The sequence below is a fragment of the Aquarana catesbeiana genome, linkage group LG01, assembly GCF_042186555.1.
Source record: "Aquarana catesbeiana isolate 2022-GZ linkage group LG01, ASM4218655v1, whole genome shotgun sequence".
NCBI lineage: Eukaryota > Metazoa > Chordata > Amphibia > Anura > Ranidae > Aquarana > Aquarana catesbeiana.
In genome coordinates this window covers 562,731,123-562,750,241 of record NC_133324.1, presented here as the reverse complement: position 1 = coordinate 562,750,241, position 19,119 = coordinate 562,731,123, and the positions used below count along the sequence as shown (strand labels likewise).

The 19,119-nt window shown below is 44.3% G+C and overlaps 1 protein-coding gene across 1 annotated transcript in view; it reads left to right on the top strand.

Moving 5' to 3' along the window:
- Nucleotides 1-19,119, top strand: part of LOC141106122 (phospholipid-transporting ATPase IC-like) — a 210,469-nt gene that overhangs the window by 120,317 nt on the left and 71,033 nt on the right. Inside the window, exons 21-22 of the mRNA XM_073596570.1 lie at nt 4,397-4,505; nt 8,168-8,438. Of these exons, the coding sequence (XP_073452671.1) occupies nt 4,397-4,505; nt 8,168-8,438 (380 nt within the window). The remainder of the gene's footprint in view (nt 1-4,396; nt 4,506-8,167; nt 8,439-19,119) is intronic.

Here is a 19,119-nt window from a genome sequence, read left to right as displayed (position 1 = left end):
GGCATTCTATGTGCCCTCTCCACCACAAAGACGTTAGAGAATGGCGCCTGGGGTAGAAGGGTGCGCAGGAGATGCTCCGTGAAGGCCGTGGGGTCCGCTCCCTCAGCCCCCTCAGGGAGCCCCACCACGCGGAGGTTGTTCTTCCTATTTCTGTTTTCTGCATCCTCTGCGCGGTTTTCCAGGGTTTTGATTTTAGTTTGCAGCGTGCGGAGTGAGATTGTGTGGTTTTGCAGCGTGTCTTCTGCGTCCCCCACACGGTGCACAGCTTCAGTGAGGCGGGAGCGGAAGGTGTCCATATCCCTTCTTATGAGACTAATATCCAACTGCATCTGCTCGTTCTTGCCCGTGAGGGTTGATTGGCAAGTAGTGATTGCCTGCATAAGAGCCTTAAAGTTAGATTGCTCCTTCTCTGCAGGGTCAGTCCCCGTGTCCTCGGTCTGAGACACCATATTGGAGCCAGTGGCGGGACGGGAGCTCCGTGTAGCGGTACCTGAGGCAGCTTTGTGGGACTTTCGGGTGGACAGGGACCCCTTCCCCTTGGTCATACCATTCCCCGCCATTAATGTAGCCATTCCAGGCTGTGTAGGATCGCCGGTCTGCAGGGAAGTAGGACTTTAAGCCGGAAACTGAGAAGAGCTCCTTCACTGCACATCTGCTCCGGTCTCCATCTTGGACACGCCCCCTCCTTTGAATAAGTTTAGACCAGGCTCAGAACAGTTGATGCAACTTTACTAAAACACTTCGTAGTACAGTCCAACATGAACAGTAATTTTTATAATGTCCCTAACTACATCTAGTTGGCTGCCCAGGCGTAACTCAGAAAGGCAATAGTCCATATTGACATTCTCCAGGTCTTGGTTGTTCTCCGGAACCCCGGAGAACACTGGAGAACAACACACATGTAGGCATGTTACTGCTTACATGTTTGTATAGTGCAGGACTCTGTAAATCCGTGTGTGCAGGTCTGCATGTAAATTTGTGTACAGTGCAAATCTCTATGTAAACATGTGTGTAGAGTGCAGGTCTCTGTGTAGGTTTGTGTGTCAAGTGCAGGTATATTGTGTGTGTAGGTTTGTGTGTACAATACAGGAATCTGTGTAGGTTTGTGTGTACAGTGCAGTACTCTCTAAATCTCTGTGTACAGTGTAGGTCTGTTTGTAAATGTGTGTACAGTGCAGATCTGTATATACATTTGTGTTTACAGTGCAGCACTCTTTGTAAATTTGTGTGTACAGTGCAGGACTATATGTAGATTTCCATGCATAGTGCAGGACTCCACGTAGGTTTGTGTGTACAGTTCAGGACTTAATGTAAGTTTATGTATAAAATCTAAGTCTAGGTGTATGTTTCTATGTAACCATGCAGGTCTCTGTAAATTTTTGCACACCATGCAGGTTCCTTTATACGTTTTGTGTACAGGGCAGGGTTTTGTGAGTGTTTGCATGTACTGTGCTGGACTCTGTATGTTTGCGTGTCGCATTCCAGTCAAAGGGGCTCAAGTTTGACTCTTGGTCAGAGCCCCAATTGTGGAAAATTATCCTTGGTTGACAGAATCGTTTTTTTTTTTTTTTTTTTAATAAATAAAAATGTAAATGAGAAAAAAAGGCTGCTGTAAGAATCTCTGGCAGTGTTATAGTTTATCCCAACTGTCACTCTCACATTTGCTGGACAGCTTGTTCTTCATCTAAATATCAATCAAAGTGGTTCTAAAGCCTGGGTGTTCTTTAAGTTAATTAATTCCCTGCATTATAGTAAATAACACCTCACTAACTATTTCCCTCCACCCCCAACACCAAACTCTTACCTGAGCATGTCAGTGATTCAGCTCTGACCCTGCTGCAGGTCTTCTCTCTCCTCTGTTCCTTTCCTTACAGCGACTGAGGCAGCATTGGAAGCCATTGGCTCCCGCTGCTGTCAGACAAATCTTGTAAAGAGAGTGCAGGGGGCGGGGCCAAGCCAGGCTGTGTGTGTTTATAGACACACACAGCCTGGCTTTAAATCGAACCTGCACATCTACGCCCCATAGCAAGCAGTTTGCTATGGGGACAGACAGAGAAGAGGAGGAGCCTAGAGTGCCAGAGGAGGACCCCAGAAAAGGAGGTTTGGGGCCGCTGGTAAGTATAACATGTTTGTTGTCTTCAGAAGACAAGACCAAAATATTCTAGAGCAGGGGTCAGCAACCTTTTTCCACTTAAGGCCTGGATTCAATGTATGTGAATGCATAGAGGGTCACAATCACCTGATAATAAATGAAGATAATAATCTGGACCCCTTTACATTACACAGCCCCCGCACTCCTGGACCCCTTTACATTACAGAGCACCGCACCTCTGGACCCCTTTTCATTACACAACCCCCCTGCATATTACACAGCCCCCCTGCACATCATACAGCCCCCCCTTACCCAGCCCCCCCCCCATGTTATGCTTTAAAATTGCACACACTCGTGAAATAGCAACAAACTATGGTACTTACAAATCTCCATAGGCGACGCTTTAAAAGTTTCTACAGAGGAGGGGTTGTGCTAGAATTATTGCTCTCGCTCTAACGATCGTTGCGATACCTCACATGTGTGGATTGAAATTTGTTGCTTTTAAGTCTTCTGTAAACCGGAAGTGATGTCATGACATTGCTTCCGGGTTACTAGATCCGAGACCCGATTAAAGCCGATTCCGGCTTCGTTTGGGTCTCCGGCTGGCCAGCCGGTCGCTCAGGCCTCACGGTGGGACGGGTGAGCCGTGGAAGGCGGCAGGGGGGGGGACGTCCCCTCCAGCTGCTTGGGATAACAGCCGAGCGGCTTCTTAAATGTCCATGGGCCGGGTGCACGTGAATTCATCATGCGCACTGATGGGCCTGACATTTAGCAGCAGCGGCCGGGTGTGGCCCATGGGCTGTAGGTTGCCAACCCTTGTGCTAGAGAATGAACTGTCCTGTCTCTTAAGTCTCCAACAAAACTTGGAGATTCAATATTAGAATTTATGTAAGACCTTATATATATATATTTATAAAACCAGACTCCTGGAATTTAGCAGAGATCAAAGAATGATGTGCAAAATGCATTCTATTTTGCCCTGTTCTGGAGTAAACTAAATGCCTAGGTCCTTTCTCATTTTGGCTGAAAACACCGAGAATAGTATTCTGGGGAATCAGTTGTGATCAGAGATATGTAATATAGAGTGATGTATGATCCCAGTTTCAGCACACCTTCTTAAATGGTGTAGAGCAAGAATGGGGATCAAAAGTTTTGGCCAAGTTCAAAAAATGTTAGATGTGTAGGGTCGATCACCCATTTAGGTAGAAGAGAGCTAAAAAATGTTTGCAGTTCAGAGAGCGGGTGAATACTGTTATGTGATCAGAAGTATTTGAACCTATGTTTGCAGATCCATAAGAGAGATAAAAGCGCTTTGTCATCATTGCCTGGTTTAAAATCTGGGTTACTAAATATAGGGGTCATATCTGTGATTGGTTTGTCTGGTAAGGATAGGAGGTTAGATGCAGTCGTCATTTTCAGGGTAGACCAAATGGTTAGATGCATATGTAGGGGTCTGATATGTGTTTTCATTAACCAACTGAAGCAATACAGAAGGGCTTAGATACATTCTTGTTCTAATGCAATCTATCATTTATGCTAATAGTTTCCATGCCAATCTATAATCCTGGCTAAATGTGGTGCTTGGTAATATTTGCTGGGATCTGGGAAGCCAATAGATCTATGCAATTTGGAATAGGAAAGAATGCTTCAACAACCTTGAGGCTAGGTTCACACTACTATGATCCGATTTTCAGTGTGATTATGTAGTGCGACTGGGTTGCATTTTGGATGTGGTTTGCATATTCTCTGCGGCTAAAATCGTGTTGGAATCGCATCAAAGCAGTACAAGATCATTTTCCAAAATCCTGCCGTGCTGAGTTACATTGATGTGAATGGGCACTATTAAAAACAATGTGATTTCATGCGATTCTATGGAACTGAAGTAGCATCTAAAATCAAAGGCCTGGTGTTAACCAGGCCTTAGATTATAGTTTCATATAACCAGCTATGAAGCAGCCCAGTGATACAGAACTATAAATTGTAGCTTTCTCAGTTGTAGCAAACTTGTAACACTTCAAATGCATATGAAGAAAATTATGGGGTATTGCCTTTTGTCACATAAAATTCAAGACCAGGGTTGAATAGACACTCTGTGTCCCCCTCAGGTCCACATATTGACCAGTGCTGTACCCACTGGCACACATATGTTCCTTGCACTGGTGCTGTACTTTACAGCTGTTCAGTTCTTTGCCGCTATTGCATTTATATTTAGTCCTCCAATTCTTCTCTGCCATTGTGTCTCTCGTATTTTCTTTCATTCTGTATATGTACACTGTACTAAACCCCAATATTGTCATTATTCAGGTACTTGCTGGAAAATGGCTTGAATAGTATGGAGAACAATATGACAGGAGAGTCCCAAATAGGACAACTAAGTAGCAACAAAGCATTAGTTGTCACTGGAGACTTTTTGGTAAGATTATCCACTATTTATGTATATCTAAGAATCACAGGAATACTGTACATTTGGTAGTTTATTTTGTGGCCGTTCTATTTTTAATCATCCATACTCTTCTGCCTACTTTGCCCCAGTTTTATTTCATCCTAGATGGTACTTTCCTCCACCAGAGCACCAAATAGGTAACATTAAAGAGACACATTGTCAGCTAACATTTTTTAGGTTGCTTTCATACATAAAATGTTTAAAATGAGTACTTACTGATGTTATAAGTGCTTACTTTTGCTATAATAATGAATTATATATAATTGTTTGCAGCGGAAATAATCACAACATTTGCATTGGAATGTATATTATGCCACATCACAAAAATCAAATAAAATGTAGCAATGAAAAAAGGGTATACATATAATGAATGCAATTAGCTCTGTTTCACAGCATGTCATCTAGTGGCTGAACTGATAAAACCAGTAGTCTTGTGATAAAGGGCTGTTACTGTATGCCAATCCATTCACTTAATTTTTTATTGAAAGAACCTCATTTGTTTAACACGAGTAGTAAAAGAACTAACGTCTCTAAATATTTTATTGGCATACAATACATAATTTGGATGTAACCTCTTTAAAGATACAGAGGGTATAGAGAATATTGTAAGGACAGATAAAGGTGGTGATAGATTTTCTAAATTGTGCAGGAGGAATTTATTTTTGCATTTTTACACGCCAGGATTACAGCTTGTATGAACTTTGCATGGAATGTTGCTCATTGCTATGGATGAGATTACTTCCTCCTATACAGCTGGGAATTAAGAAAGTATTGAGGGAAAAAAAAAATCTTGTTATGCTACAATCAAATGGTACTTTTTAATGTCTTTTTTAAGCAGAGTTTTGCAGACCCTATTGTATTTTCGAAGAGCATGTCTCTGTGTATAGTGCTTATTTTGTATTTATTTATATTTATTTAGTCAATAAGGAGGAAGAGATTTGTTTAGTAATAGTAGTTGTAGCGCAGTATTTTATCAGTTCTGCAACTAGATAGCATGCTGTAAAACTGAGCAAACTGCCCTTGTTATGTCTATTCCTTTTTTATTGTTGCTACATTTTATTTCTACATTTATTCGATTTTTGCGATGTAGCACAATATATGTTCCAGTGCAAATGTTGTGATAATTGTTTGTGTTGTAATTTTTTTAATGTTTTATATGTATATATGTTTAAATAATGAAGGAGTTAAAGTGTTTCTAAAAACAGGGGCTTTTAACCTTAATGCATTCTGTGCATTAAAGTAAAAAAACTTCTGCTGTGTTTGCCCCCCCCCCCCCCCAAACACTTAGCTGACACCACTCTCAATCCAGTGCTGTTGCCACTGGCAGCCCTGCTCTGCTCTCTTGCTAGATTTTCAGGCTTTACTGAGAGCATGCTGCTGCCAGTCAAATCCAGTGAGGGGGGAGCAGGGGGGCAGGGCCGATCTGCACTGTGTGATTCTGTGGTCACACACAGCCCATCTCAGGAGTATGGGTGCCCCCATAGCAAGCGGCATGCTGTGGGGGCACTCAGAGAAGAGGAGGAGCCTAGAGTGCTAGCAGGGGATCCCAGAAGAGGAGTTTTGGGGCCACTCTTTGCAGTAATAATGCACAAAGCAGGTAAGTATAACATGTTTGTTATTTTATTTAAAAAAAAATAAGCCTTTAGAATAACTTTAATCATATTTCCCAATTTTCTGAGTTGGTAAAAAGGGACAAGTTATAGCACAAAGTATGTAGGCAAAGGACAGAACATCTTATTAAGCAAACCATATTTGGAAGATACGTGTTAAAAACTGTAAAATACTTTGGATAGTTAAATACATTAGTTTTGATGTATATAGTGTACATCAGTCCAAAAAGATGGTCATCTGAGGAGGAAAGAGATATTTGGTTCCAAAGTAGGGACAGTCCCATGAAAGGAGGGACAGTTAGGAGGTATGGGTTAATGATCGTGTGGGATATAGTAATGTTTCTTTACAATAGTATTTGGGTAGTAGATTTGTCATTCTTTGAGTAAGGGCTGTGCCTAGTGTCAGAATAGAATTTGTTCCTGCTGACTATTTTAGTAAAGAAAGAATACTATGTTGCATCTCATTGCAGTGTTCCTGTTGCTGGTGGAATTGATTGCTTAGGTTGAGGCGAGCCAAGCCAGCACCCGAGATGTGATTGTGAAGTATGGAGTCTGATCTCGCTGCATTTAGATCCCAGTGTATTGCTAGCATTATAATACCAACACAGTGCTGTGCTACTAGTATATAATCACATATAAATGAAATAAACAATGTGACATATTATATGTGATTATATACTAGTAGCGCGACACTTTGTTGGTACTATATTTAATTAATGTGTAGTGAACACGTTTTTTTCAGTGTCAGCAGCAACTAGGTTGAAATAATTTCAGTTAATTTGCACTTTGTATTGTTTGGACAACATTGTACTTATCACTTTTTATGTAATTTTAATAATGAATTATTTTTCACACTATATTTTTTCACATTATACACTTGAGGGTTGCGCTGATAGAATATTGGTTGTATTGCTAGCATTGCCTATTTATTGCCTTTGTATTGCCACAACTACTCATTTGTGACCCACATAGTGTCACAGGTGCCCATTTGTTGCCCATGTATGGCCACCTGGAGCAGCAATGCAGGTGTTTCATATTCTAGTCAGCATACCTTTTAGCCTGGGGACCTGGTAATCTTATTGATTATACTACTAATTCGAGTTTTCGGGCTGATTTCAGAAAGTTCCCAGGCTGTTACTAAATGCTATAACCACAGTGCAGATAGTGAAAGCTAAACTCACAAATAGTATTCCTATCTTTTGACAGTGAACATATGAAAAGAATCCTTGTCGAAATATTGATTTGTCATACGTTTGCTTTCCTTTGTCTCTAATTGTCAAGCTTACTCTAAACAATAATTTAGAATCATGGCTATTGCCATGTACACACGACCGGACTTTTCGACAGCAAAGGTGCAACGGAACGAATCCACAGGACAATTCGATTGCGTGTGGGCTTTATCGGACCTTTGCTGTCGAAAAAATCAGAACATGTTTCAAATCTTTCCGACGGACTCGAGTCCAGTCGAAAAATCCGGTCGTCTGTATGCTAGTCCGACGAATGAAAACCGACGCTAGGGCAGCTATTGGCTACTGGCTATGAACTTACTTATTCTAGTCCAGTCGTATGTCATCATGTACGAATCAGTCGGAGTTTGGTGTGATCGTGTGTAGGCAAGTCCGTTTCGACGGAACTCCGTCAAAAGTCCGTCGAAAAGTCCTTCGGAGTTCAGCCGTCGAAGCTTTATGCTCATGTGTACACGGCATAAAGTTTCTGACAAGAATCACTCTGGGTACAAAGGCAGGAAATACCCCTGCATTTGCAGCACAATGCCCTTAGCATGCCTTTTGGTGCCCAGGTATAATATTACTATTATAGCATGTTATACAATGCTATGTTCTGAAATATAATTTTTAGGAATAAGCTTTGTAAGCCTATTAAACAGGCATTATTGATTCTTCTGCATGTAGTTATTAATAAAGACATTATAACAGTTAAGTTATTATATTTTCAGAATGAGATATATTATTATTAATAGTGTTAAATATACTACAGCTTATTATGTCTGGAAATATTTTCCAGAGTGATTTTATGACCTCATACGAAAACCAGGCTGAAGAAATGTCCATATGGAAGAAACTGATTTTTTTTCTGAGAAGAAAGGAGCAAACCAAATATAAAGTTAGCCAAAGAACAAGAAAACTGGTTGAGATGGCATGTCAGTACCAATCAGTTATTTGCTGTAGAATGACACCAAAACAAAAAGCCAGCATTGTTCAGTTGGTGAAAACAAACAAGAAGGTCACCACTCTTGCCATTGGAGATGGGGGAAATGATGTCAACATGCTAAAAAGTAAGAGATGAATGAGCAAGTATATGTATGTGTGTCTGTAGTGGAACCCTTTTAATAACCTAAAGAACTAAGTTGCATTAAAGCTGGACTCCAGGCAAGCATCTGCATCTTGACCATCACTGCAGCAGCAGCACAGCTTGGTCAAGAACACACCCTAGCCTGCTGAATGGACAGTGAATGAGTATGAGCTGCAGCACAGCGAATATGTCATCTCGGCAATCTCTTCTGTATCCTCAGTGTCAGCGCATGTAAAGATGGCCTGATTGACTAAAAATGCCAAACCCTTCTTTCCTATGAGTGCTGTTTGTGGAATTACACATGGCTAATTGGGAAGACAAAGGACAGGTGTAAGGTGCTGTATATAGACAGAGTGTGCTAGAGTGCTGATCCTACTGATGGCTTGGATAATAGGAAGTGAAGTGTGTGCTGGAGTGTAGATCTCACTAGTGGCATTGGTAGTGAGGAGTGAACTGTTTGTTCTGAAGTGTAGATCTCACTGGTGACATTGGTAGTGAGGAGTGAGCTGTTTGTTCTGGAGTGTAGATCTCACTGGTGGCATTGGTAGTGAGGAGTGAGCTGTTTGTTCTGGAGTGTAGATCTCACTGGTGGCATTGGTAGTGAGGAGTGAACTGTTTGTTCTGAAGTGTAGATCTCACTGGTGGAATTGGTAGTGAGGAGTGAACTGTGTGCGCTGAAGTGTAGATCTCACTGGTGGCATTGGTAGTGAGGAGTGAACTGTTTGTTCTCAAGTGTAGATCTCACTGGTGGCATTGGTAGTGAGGAGTGAGCTGTTTGTTCTGAAGTGTAGATATCACTGGTGGCATTGGTAGTGAGGAGTGAACTGTGTGCGCTGAATTGTAGATCTCACTGGTGGCATTGGTAGTGAGGAGTGAACTGTTTGTTCTGAAGTGTAGATCTCACTGGTGGCATTGGTAGTGAGGAGTGAACTGTTTGTTCAGAAGTGTAGATCTCACTAGTGGCATTGGTAGTGAGGAGTGAGCTGTTTGTTCTGGAGTGTAGATCTCACTGGTGGCATTGGTAGTGAGGAGTGAACTGTTTGTTCTGAAGTGTAGATCTCACTGGTGGCATTGGTAGTGAGGAGTGAACTGTGTGCGCTGAAGTGTAGATCTCACTGGTGGCACTGGTAGTGAGGAGTGAACTGTTTGTTCTGAAGTGTAGATCTCACTGGTGGCATTGGTAGTGAGGAGTGAGCTGTTTGTTCTGAAGTGTAGATATCACTGGTGGCATTGGTAGTGAGGAGTGAGCTGTTTGTTCTGAAGTGTAGATCTCACTGGTGGCATTGGTAGTGAGGAGTGAGCTGTTTGTTCTGAAGTGTAGATCTCACTGGTGGCATTGGTAGTGAGGAGTGAACTGTTTGTTCTGAAGTGTAGATCTCACTGGTGACATTGGTAGTGAGGAGTGAACTGTGTGCGCTGAAGTGTAGATCTCACTGGTGGCATTGGTAGTGAGGAGTGAACTGTTTGTTCTGAAGTGTAGATCTCACTGGTGGCATTGGTAGTGAGGAGTGAACTGTTTGTTCAGAAGTGTAGATCTCACTGGTGGCATTGGTAGTGAGGAGTGAGCTGTTTGTTCTGGAGTGTAGATCTCACTGGTGGCATTGGTAGTGAGGAGTGAACTGTTTGTTCTGAAGTGTAGATCTCACTGGTGGCATTGGTAGTGAGGAGTGAACTGTTTGTTCTGAAGTGTAGATCTCACTGGTGGCATTGGTAGTGAGGAGTGAGCTGTTTGTTCTGAAGTGTAAATCTCACTGGTGGCATTGGTAGTGAGAAGTGAGCTGTTTGTTCTGGAGTGTAGATCTCACTGGTGGCATTGGTAGTGAGGAGTGAGGTGTTTGTTCTGAAGTGTAGATCTCACTGGTGGCATTGGTAGTGAGGAGTGAACTGTTTGTTCTGAAGTGTAGATCTCACTGGTGGCATTGGTAGTGAGGAGTGAGCTGTTTGTTCTGAAGTGTAGATCTCACTGGTGGCATTGGTAGTGAGGAGTGAGCTGTTTGTTCTGGAGTGTAGATCTCACTGGTGGCATTGGTAGTGAGGAGTGAGGTGTTTGTTCTGAAGTGTAGATCTCACTGGTGGCATTTGTAGTGAGGAGTGAACTGTTTGTTCTGAAGTGTAGATCTCACTGGTGGCATTGGTAGTGAGGAGTGAACTGTTTGTTCAGAAGTGTAGATCTCACTAGTGGCATTGGTAGTGAGGAGTGAGCTGTTTGTTCTGAAGTGTAGATCTCACTGGTGGCATTGGTAGTGAGGAGTGAGCTGTTTGCTCTGGAGTGTAGATCTCACTGGTGGCATTGGTAGTGAGGAGTGAGGTGTTTGTTCTGAAGTGTAGATCTCACTGGTGGCATTTGTAGTGAGAAGTGAACTGTTTGTTCTGAAGTGTAGATCTCACTGGTGGCATTGGTAGTGAGGAGTGAACTGTGTGCGCTGAAGTGTAGATCTCACTGGTGGCATTGGTAGTGAGGAGTGAACTGTTTGTTCTGAAGTGTAGATCTCACTGGTGGCATTGGTAGTGAGGAGTGAGCTGTTTGTTCTGAAGTGTAGATATCACTGGTGGCATTGGTAGTGAGGAGTGAACTGTGTGCGCTGAAGTGTAGATCTCACTGGTGGCATTGGTAGTGAGGAGTGAACTGTTTGTTCTGAAGTGTAGATCTCACTGGTGGCATTGGTAGTGAGGAGTGAACTGTTTGTTCAGAAGTGTAGATCTCACTGGTGGCATTGGTAGTGAGGAGTGAGCTGTTTGTTCTGGAGTGTAGATCTCACTGGTGGCATTGGTAGTGAGGAGTGAGCTGTTTGTTCTGAAGTGTAGATCTCACTGGTGGCATTTGTAGTGAGGAGTGAACTGTTTGTTCTGAAGTGTAGATCTCACTGCTGGCATTGGTAGTGAGGAGTGAACTGTTTGTTCTGAAGTGTAGATCTCACTGCTGGCATTGGTAGTGAGGAGTGAACTGTGTGCGCTGAAGTGTAGATCTCACTGCTGGCATTGGTAGTGAGGAGTGAACTGTTTGTTCTGAAGTGTAGATCTCACTGGTGGCATTGGTAGTGAGGAGTGAGCTGTTTTCTGAAGTGTATATCTCACTAGTGGCATTAGTAGTGAGGAGTGAGCTGTTTGTTCTGGAATGTAGATCTCACTGGTGGCATTGGTAGTGAGGAGTGAACTGTGTGCGCTGAAGTGTAGATCTCACTGGTGGCATTGGTAGTGAGGAGTGAACTGTGTGTTCTGAAGTGTAGATCTCACTGGTGGCATTGGTAGTGAGGAGTGAACTGTTTGTTCTGAAGTGTAGATCTCACTGGTGGCATTGGTAGTGAGGAGTGAGCTGTTTGTTCTGGAGTGTAGATCTCACTGGTGGCATTGGTAGTGAGGAGTGAACTGTTTGTTCTGAAGTGTAGATCTCACTGGTGGCATTGGTAGTGAGGAGTGAGCTGTTTGTTCTGAAGTGTAGATCTCACTGGTGGCATTGGTAGTGAGGAGTGAGCTGTTTGTTCTGGTGTGTAGATCTCACTGGTGGCATTGGTAGTGAGGAGTGAACTGTTTGTTCTGAAGTGTAGATCTCACTGGTGCCATTGGTAGTGAGGAGTGAGCTGTTTGTTCTGAAGTGTATATCTCAATGGTGGCACTGGTAGTGAGGAGTGAGCTGTTTGTTCTGAAGTGTAGATCTCACTGGTGGCATTGGTAGTGAGGAGTGAGCTGTTTGTTCTGAAGTGTAGATCTCACTGGTGGCATTGGTAGTGAGGAGTGAACTGTTTGTTCTGAAGTGTAGATCTCACTGGTGGCATTGGTAGTGAGGAGTGAGCTGTTTGTTCTGAAGTGTAGATCTCACTGGTGGCATTGGTAGTGAGGAGTGAGCTGTTTGTTCTGAAGTGTATATCTCACTGGTGGCATTGGTAGTGAGGAGTGAGCTGTTTGTTCTGAAGTGTAGATCTCACTGGTGGCATTGGTAGTGAGGAGTGAGCTGTTTGTTCTGAAGTGTAGATCTCACTGGTGGCATTGGTAGTGAGGAGTGAGCTGTGTGTGCTGGAGTGTAGATCTCACTGGTGGCATTGGTAGTGAGGAGTGAGCTGTTTGTTCTGAAGTGTAGATCTCACTGGTGGCATTGGTTGTGAGGAGTGAGCTGTGTTTGCTGGAGTGTAGCTCTCAGAGTGTAGACATCACTGCAGGCATTATTAGGGTTTTGTGTGTTATATTGCATTCTGCTTTTGATATTGGGGACAGAGTTGCCCCATGTTTGATATTTGTGAAAATTTGCAAGTCATTCAGCTGCTTTATTTGAACTTCCATTTTCCATTTTTTTGTTGTAGCATAGATTCATCTTAAAAGTGTATGTAAGCCCAAAAACAAATATTTAGTATATTGCATTTTACCAGTCTTTAGATTTTGTGATTTCGTTGATTTAGTTTTTATTTTTCAGGCTAAAACCATGCAGAGCAGTGTCCTTGTAATTTCCTGTGATCGGAAAAGAACTAGTTACTAGTCACATAAATCTACCATGTAATGGATATGAGCAAAAGCAGACATGTTTTAAGTCCAGGCTGTATAGATACCATGGAAAGTGTGTATGTGAAAGGACAGGGAGTGTGTTATGTGCAGGACTATCACGTAAAAAAAGTAAAAAAATCTAAAGGGGAAAATGAATGCAATGACCACATTAGGGATGCACCGATACTACTTTTTAAACACTGAGTACGAGTACCGATACTTTTTTGCAAGTACTTGCCGATACCAATTACAGATACCTATCACCTAGAAAGAGTACATTGGTTGGTGGTGGGAGTCGGGTGAGGCTGGGGTAAGGGCAGGGTGGGCTGAGTAGAAGTAAGTGAGGGCGGGGTAGTTGAGGGTGGGGTGAATTAGGGCTTGTGGGGTGGGAGAGTTGGGATGGAAAAGGTTGTGATCGCTGGGCGGAAGAGGATGGGGATGGGAGGATCATTGGGAGACATGGGGGCAAAGGTGACAGCTGGTTGAGGGAAGGAGGACGCAACACAGGGAGGGCACAGTACAGGGCAGGCAGAAGGGCACAGTATGGGGGGGGGGATAGGGCGCAATACAGGGGGTTAGGAGGGCACAGTAAGGGGTAGTTAGGAGGGCACAGTAAGGGGGTTAGGAGGGCACAGTACGGGGGGAATGGGGCAAAGTGCAGGGGTTTAGGAGGGCACAGTAAGGGGGGTTAGGAGGGCACAGTACAGGGAGTTAGGAGGGCACAGTAAGAGGGGTTAGGAGGGTACAGACAGGGGGTTAGGAGGGCACAGTATAGGGGGTTAGGAGATCACGGTATAGGGGGTTAAGAGATTAAAGTATAGGGGGGTAGGAGGGCACAGTAAGGGAGTTAGGAGGGCACAGTAAGAGGGTTAGGAGGGAACAGTACAGGGGGTTAGGAGGGCACAGTAAGGGAGATAGGAGGGCACAGTACAGGGGGTTAGGAGGGTACAGTACAGGTGTCACTGGGCAGAGCTTTGTCTCCCATCCCTGCATTGTACACAACCTGAACACAGGCAGAGCTCCTGCTCCCCACACAGCACACGCTGGAGCTGAAATCCAATTCCCTTACAGCTACAATGTGCACAGAGTATAGCTACCGTGTTTCCCTGAAAATAAGACCGGGTCTTATATTAAATTTGGCTACAAAAAATGCACCAGGGCTTATTTTCAGGGGACGTCTTATTTGTTCCCTGTCAGCTCAGGAGTCAGCATCTCTGTAATCCCCAAAATAAACCCAAGTTAACATCCTTGTAAAATAATTTCATCTGCTCTGTAAATGGATATTTGTAGAAAATACCTGATTTACAGAGCCGCCGGGCGCTCACATGACCCACTTCTTCCCCGCTCCAAGCATTGCAGAGGGAGGTGCAAAGATCCCCACTGACGTCAGCCTGCTCCGAGCACTGCAGATGGAGGGGCTGCTGATGTCAGCCGAAAGGAGAAGAGGAGAGCTCCGGCGGATCACACAGGCACCCAGCGGCTCTGTAAATTTCTACTATAATGTTACATGTAGACACACACTGGACATTATATAATCCTTTTACAGAGTGGATTACATGATTTTACAAGGACTTTAACTAGGGCTCATTTTCATGGTAGGGCTTATATTGCAGCCATCCTAGAAAATCAGGATAGGTCTTCTTTTTGGGGTAGGTCTTATTTTCAGGAAAATGCGGTAGCTACTGGTTGCAGTTCCAACCTGTGAAATTCCATGGTAGGTACGGCAATTAGTGGCAGTAGCTAGCTATATACTGTGCACATGGTAGCTGAAAGGGAATAAGATGGGAAGGAGGAGATTTTAGTGCTGTGCTCAAGATGAGCGACTGCCGGCAAGTGCCAGGGGTGGTGGAGGACTTGGAAGGGTGGAGACCACCCCTCCTCAGTACCCCCCCTAGATCAGGGCATATTCTTACCACTGCTGTGCTGGAGGGATGTTTACTGCTCCGATCCCCGCTGCCGGAGGGGAGGAGGAGGCGTTCGGCTCCCAAGCTGACATCACTTCCGGTATCGGTTTCCGGTATCAGCGCATTTTCGCGAGTAACGATACTCACGAAAATGCCTAGTATCGGCACTGATACCTGGTGCAACCCTAGACCACATCTAAGGACTGGTAAGCTGCAATATATTACATTTTTGGTTTTGGATTTAGATGCATTTTAATAACCACATGTTACAGTTTTTGAATAGGTGCTGTATTATGTGACTTGTAGATATATACATCATAATTGGACTGGAAACACATAGGAATTCTCTGGGAAATGTTTCAGCTTATGGCTGGGTGATGAAAATGTTGTAATTCATCTATAACTACTTTAGGGTGGTTATTGATGCAGTGTGCTCTTGAATGCCAGCTTATGGCAATAATTTACTGTATATAGTTAGGTACACAATTTTGAGTAATCTTGTGTGAATTTTGCTGAATGGAACCAAAAACTGAATGCTTCAAAGACCTACATGTATTCTTCTGTGAAGATACTATTGAAAAGTTTCTAACACAAGCTCTTTGACTGAGGTTTTTGCAATTTTTTTCTACATGTATACCATTTTGTTTGGCTTTTTGGAGAGGGTGTTCATTGCCAATGAAAATTGTCAATAAAAAACCAATGTGACTTGGAGGTCTGCTAATTGCGGCAAAAGTTTCATGTCTCCGATAATGAACCAGTTAAATTAAGGGTCCATTCACACCAGAATGTGCTATATGCTGTGTTGCATTTCAAAATGTGTTGAAATACCTTTTGTGACTAATACATTTATGTGCAATGTGATGCACCTACATACATTTACACAGTTTAGGCTGAAAAAAGTAGGGCATATTCTACTTTTTTGCAGCGCATTATAGTGTATCTCAGCACAATGCAGTGGTGTTAAGCGTTGCTTTTAAAATACATGGCTTTTTAAATGTATATGTGCTGGCACCAGCCAGGCCCGGACTGAGCTGGGGGGGGTCAGAGAGCACTGGGGGTCTGGAGAGCACTGAGGAGGCAGGGACCATGGGGGGGCGGGGACCATGGGGGGCTGGAAAGCACAAGTGGGGGTAGAGAACACGGGAGGCGAAGAGTACGTGGGGCCGAAGAGCAAAGAGGGGTTGGAGAGCACGGGGGGCTGGAGAGCACTAGGAGGGCCAGAGAGCACAGGCAGATGAAGAGCACAGGGGGTGGAGAGCACTAGGGGGAGACGGAGAGCACAGGGGGGGTGAAGAGCACTATGGGGAGCCGGAGAGCACAGAGGGGCTGGAGAGCACTTTGGGGGGGGGCAGAGAGCACTGGGGCGGCTGGAGAGCACTGAGGGGCAGGGACCACGGGGGGGGCGGAGAGCACAAGCGGGGGCCGATGAGCACAGGGGGGCCTGAGAGCACTGGGAGGGGCTGGAGAGCACAGGGGGGGGCAGATGAGCACAGGGGGGCCTGAGAGCACAGGGGGGCTGGAGAGCATGGGGGCTGGAGAGCACTGAGGGGGCAGAGAGCATGTGGGGGGCTAGAGAGCACAGAGGGGTTGGAGAGCACTAGGGGGGCCGGAGAGTACAGGGGGGGCGATGGCACAGGGGGGCTGGAGAGCACTGGGGGCGAAGAGTACAGGGGGTGGGCAATGAGCACAGCGGGCAGGGGGGACTGTGAGCACAGAGGGGCTGGAGAGCATGGGGGCTGGAGATCACTGGGGGGGCGATGAGCACAGGGGGGCTGATGAGCACAGGGGAGCCTGAGAGCACGGGGGAGCCTGAGAGCACGCAGGGGCTGGAGAGCACTTGGGAGCCTTGGGAACCGATGAGCAGTGGGGGAGCCTGAGAGCACAGGGAGGGCACCTGGGAGCATGGTGGGAGCCTGAGAGCACTAGAGGGCAGTAGAAAGAAGCTGGATAGGAGAAACAGCTGCATACACAGTAGAAGAATCCATCTCTTTATTTTTCTCTTCATGGTCACAGGTGACATGATCTGTAGTCTCCGTCCCCCCGGCCCGACGACTAAACTTAAATGGTGGCCGACCAGCCAGCCAGCCTTGGAGGGGCCGGGTGAGCGGCGGGGGCTCAAGGAGCAGCTCAGCTGCCATGGCCCCACAAGGACAGTATTCATACCCCTTGAAATTTTCCACATTTTGTCATGTTACAACCAAAAACATAAATGTTTTGTATTGGGATTTTATGTGATTGACCAACACAAAGTGGCACATAACTGTGAAGTGGAAGGAAAACGATAAATGGTTTTCAAAGTTTTTACAAATAAATATGTGGAAAGTGTGGCATGCATTTGTATTCAGTCCCCTTTACTCTGATACCCCTAACTAAAATCTAGTGGAACCAATTGCCTTCAGAAGTCACCTAATTAGTAAATAGTGTCCACCTGTGTGTAATTTAATCTCAGTATAAATACAGTTGTTCTGTGAAGCCCTCAGAACCTTAGTGAACAAACAGTATCAAGAAGGCCAAGGAACACACCAGACAGGTCAGGGATAAAGTTGTGGAGAAGTTTAAAGCTGGGTTCGGTTATAAAAAAATATCCCAACCTTTGAACATCTCACGGGGCACTGTTCAATCCATCATCCGCACATGGAAAGAGTATGTCTGTCCACCTAAACTGACAGGCCAGGAAAGGAGATTCAGAGAATCAGCCAAGAGGCCCATGGTAACGCTGCACAGATCCACAACTCACATGGGAGAATCTGTCCACAGGACAACTATTAGTCGTGCACTCCACAAATCTGGCCTTTATGGAAGAGTGACAAGAGGAAAGTAATTGTTGAAAGAAAGCCATAAGAAATCCTGTTGCAGTTTGCAAGAAGCCATGTGAAGGACACAGCAAACATGTGGAAGAAGGTGCTCTGGTCAGATGAGACCAAAATTGACCTTTTTGGCCTAAAAGCAAAACGCTATGTGTGGTGGAAAACTAACACTGCACATCACCCTGAACACACCATCCCCACCGTGGAACATGGTGGGGGCAGCATCATGTTGTGGGGATGCTTTCCTTCAGCAGGGACAGGGAAACTATTCAGAGCTGATGGAAAGGTGGATGGAGCCAAATACAGAGCAATCTTAGAAAAAAAAAACAGTTAAAGTCTGCAAAAAACTTGAGACTGGGACGGAGGTTCACCTTCCAGCAGGACAATGACCCTAAACATACAGCCAGAGCTACAATGGAATGGTTTAGATCAAAGCATATTCATTTGTTAGAATGACCCAGTCAAAGTCCAGACCTAAATCCATTTGAGAATCTTTGGATTGCTCACACACGCTCTCCACCCAGTCTGACAGAGAATGAGCTATTTTGCAAAGAAGAATGGGCAAAAAATTTCACTCTCTAGATGTGCAAAGCTGGTAGAGACATCCCCAAAAAGACTTGCAACTGTAATTGCAGCGAAAGGTGGTTCTACAAAGTATTGACTCAGGGGGGCTGAATACAAATGCACGCCACACTTTTCAGATATTTATTTATAAAAAATGTTGAAAACCATTTATTATTTTCCTTCCATTTCACAATTATGTGCCACTTTGTGTTGGTCTATCACATAAAATCCCAATAAAATACATTTAGATTTTTGGTTGTAACATGACAAAATGTGGAGAATGTCAAGGGGTATGAATACTTTTTCAAGGCACTGTATACCCACTGAAGTGAACAGCCTCAGATGATACACAGGGATGAAACAAATCTCCCTACATAAGTTTTACATGTAAAGTATTTCACAAAAGTGAGTACACCCCTCACATTTTTGTAAATATTTTATTATATCTTTTCATGTGACAACACTGAAGAATTTACACTTTGCTACAATGTAAAATAGTGAGTGTACAACTTGAATAACAGCGTAAATTTGCTGTCCCCTCAAAATAACTCAACACACACAGTAATTAATGTCAAAACTGCTGGCAACAAAAGTAAGTACACCCTAAGTGAAAATGTCCAAATTGGGCACAAAGTGTCAATATTTTGTGTGGCCACCATTATTTTCCAGCCCTGCCTTAACCCTCTTGGGCATGGAGTTCACCAGAGCTTCACAGGTTGCCAATGTAGTCCTCTTCCACTCCTCCATGATAACATCACAGAGCTGGTGGATGTTAGAAACTTTGCGCTGCTCCACCTTCCATTTGAGGATGACCCACAGATGCTCAATAGGGTTTAGGTCTGGAGACATGCTTGGTCAGTCCATCACCCTTACCCTCAGCTTCTTTAGCAAGGCAGTGGTCATCTTGGAAGTGTGT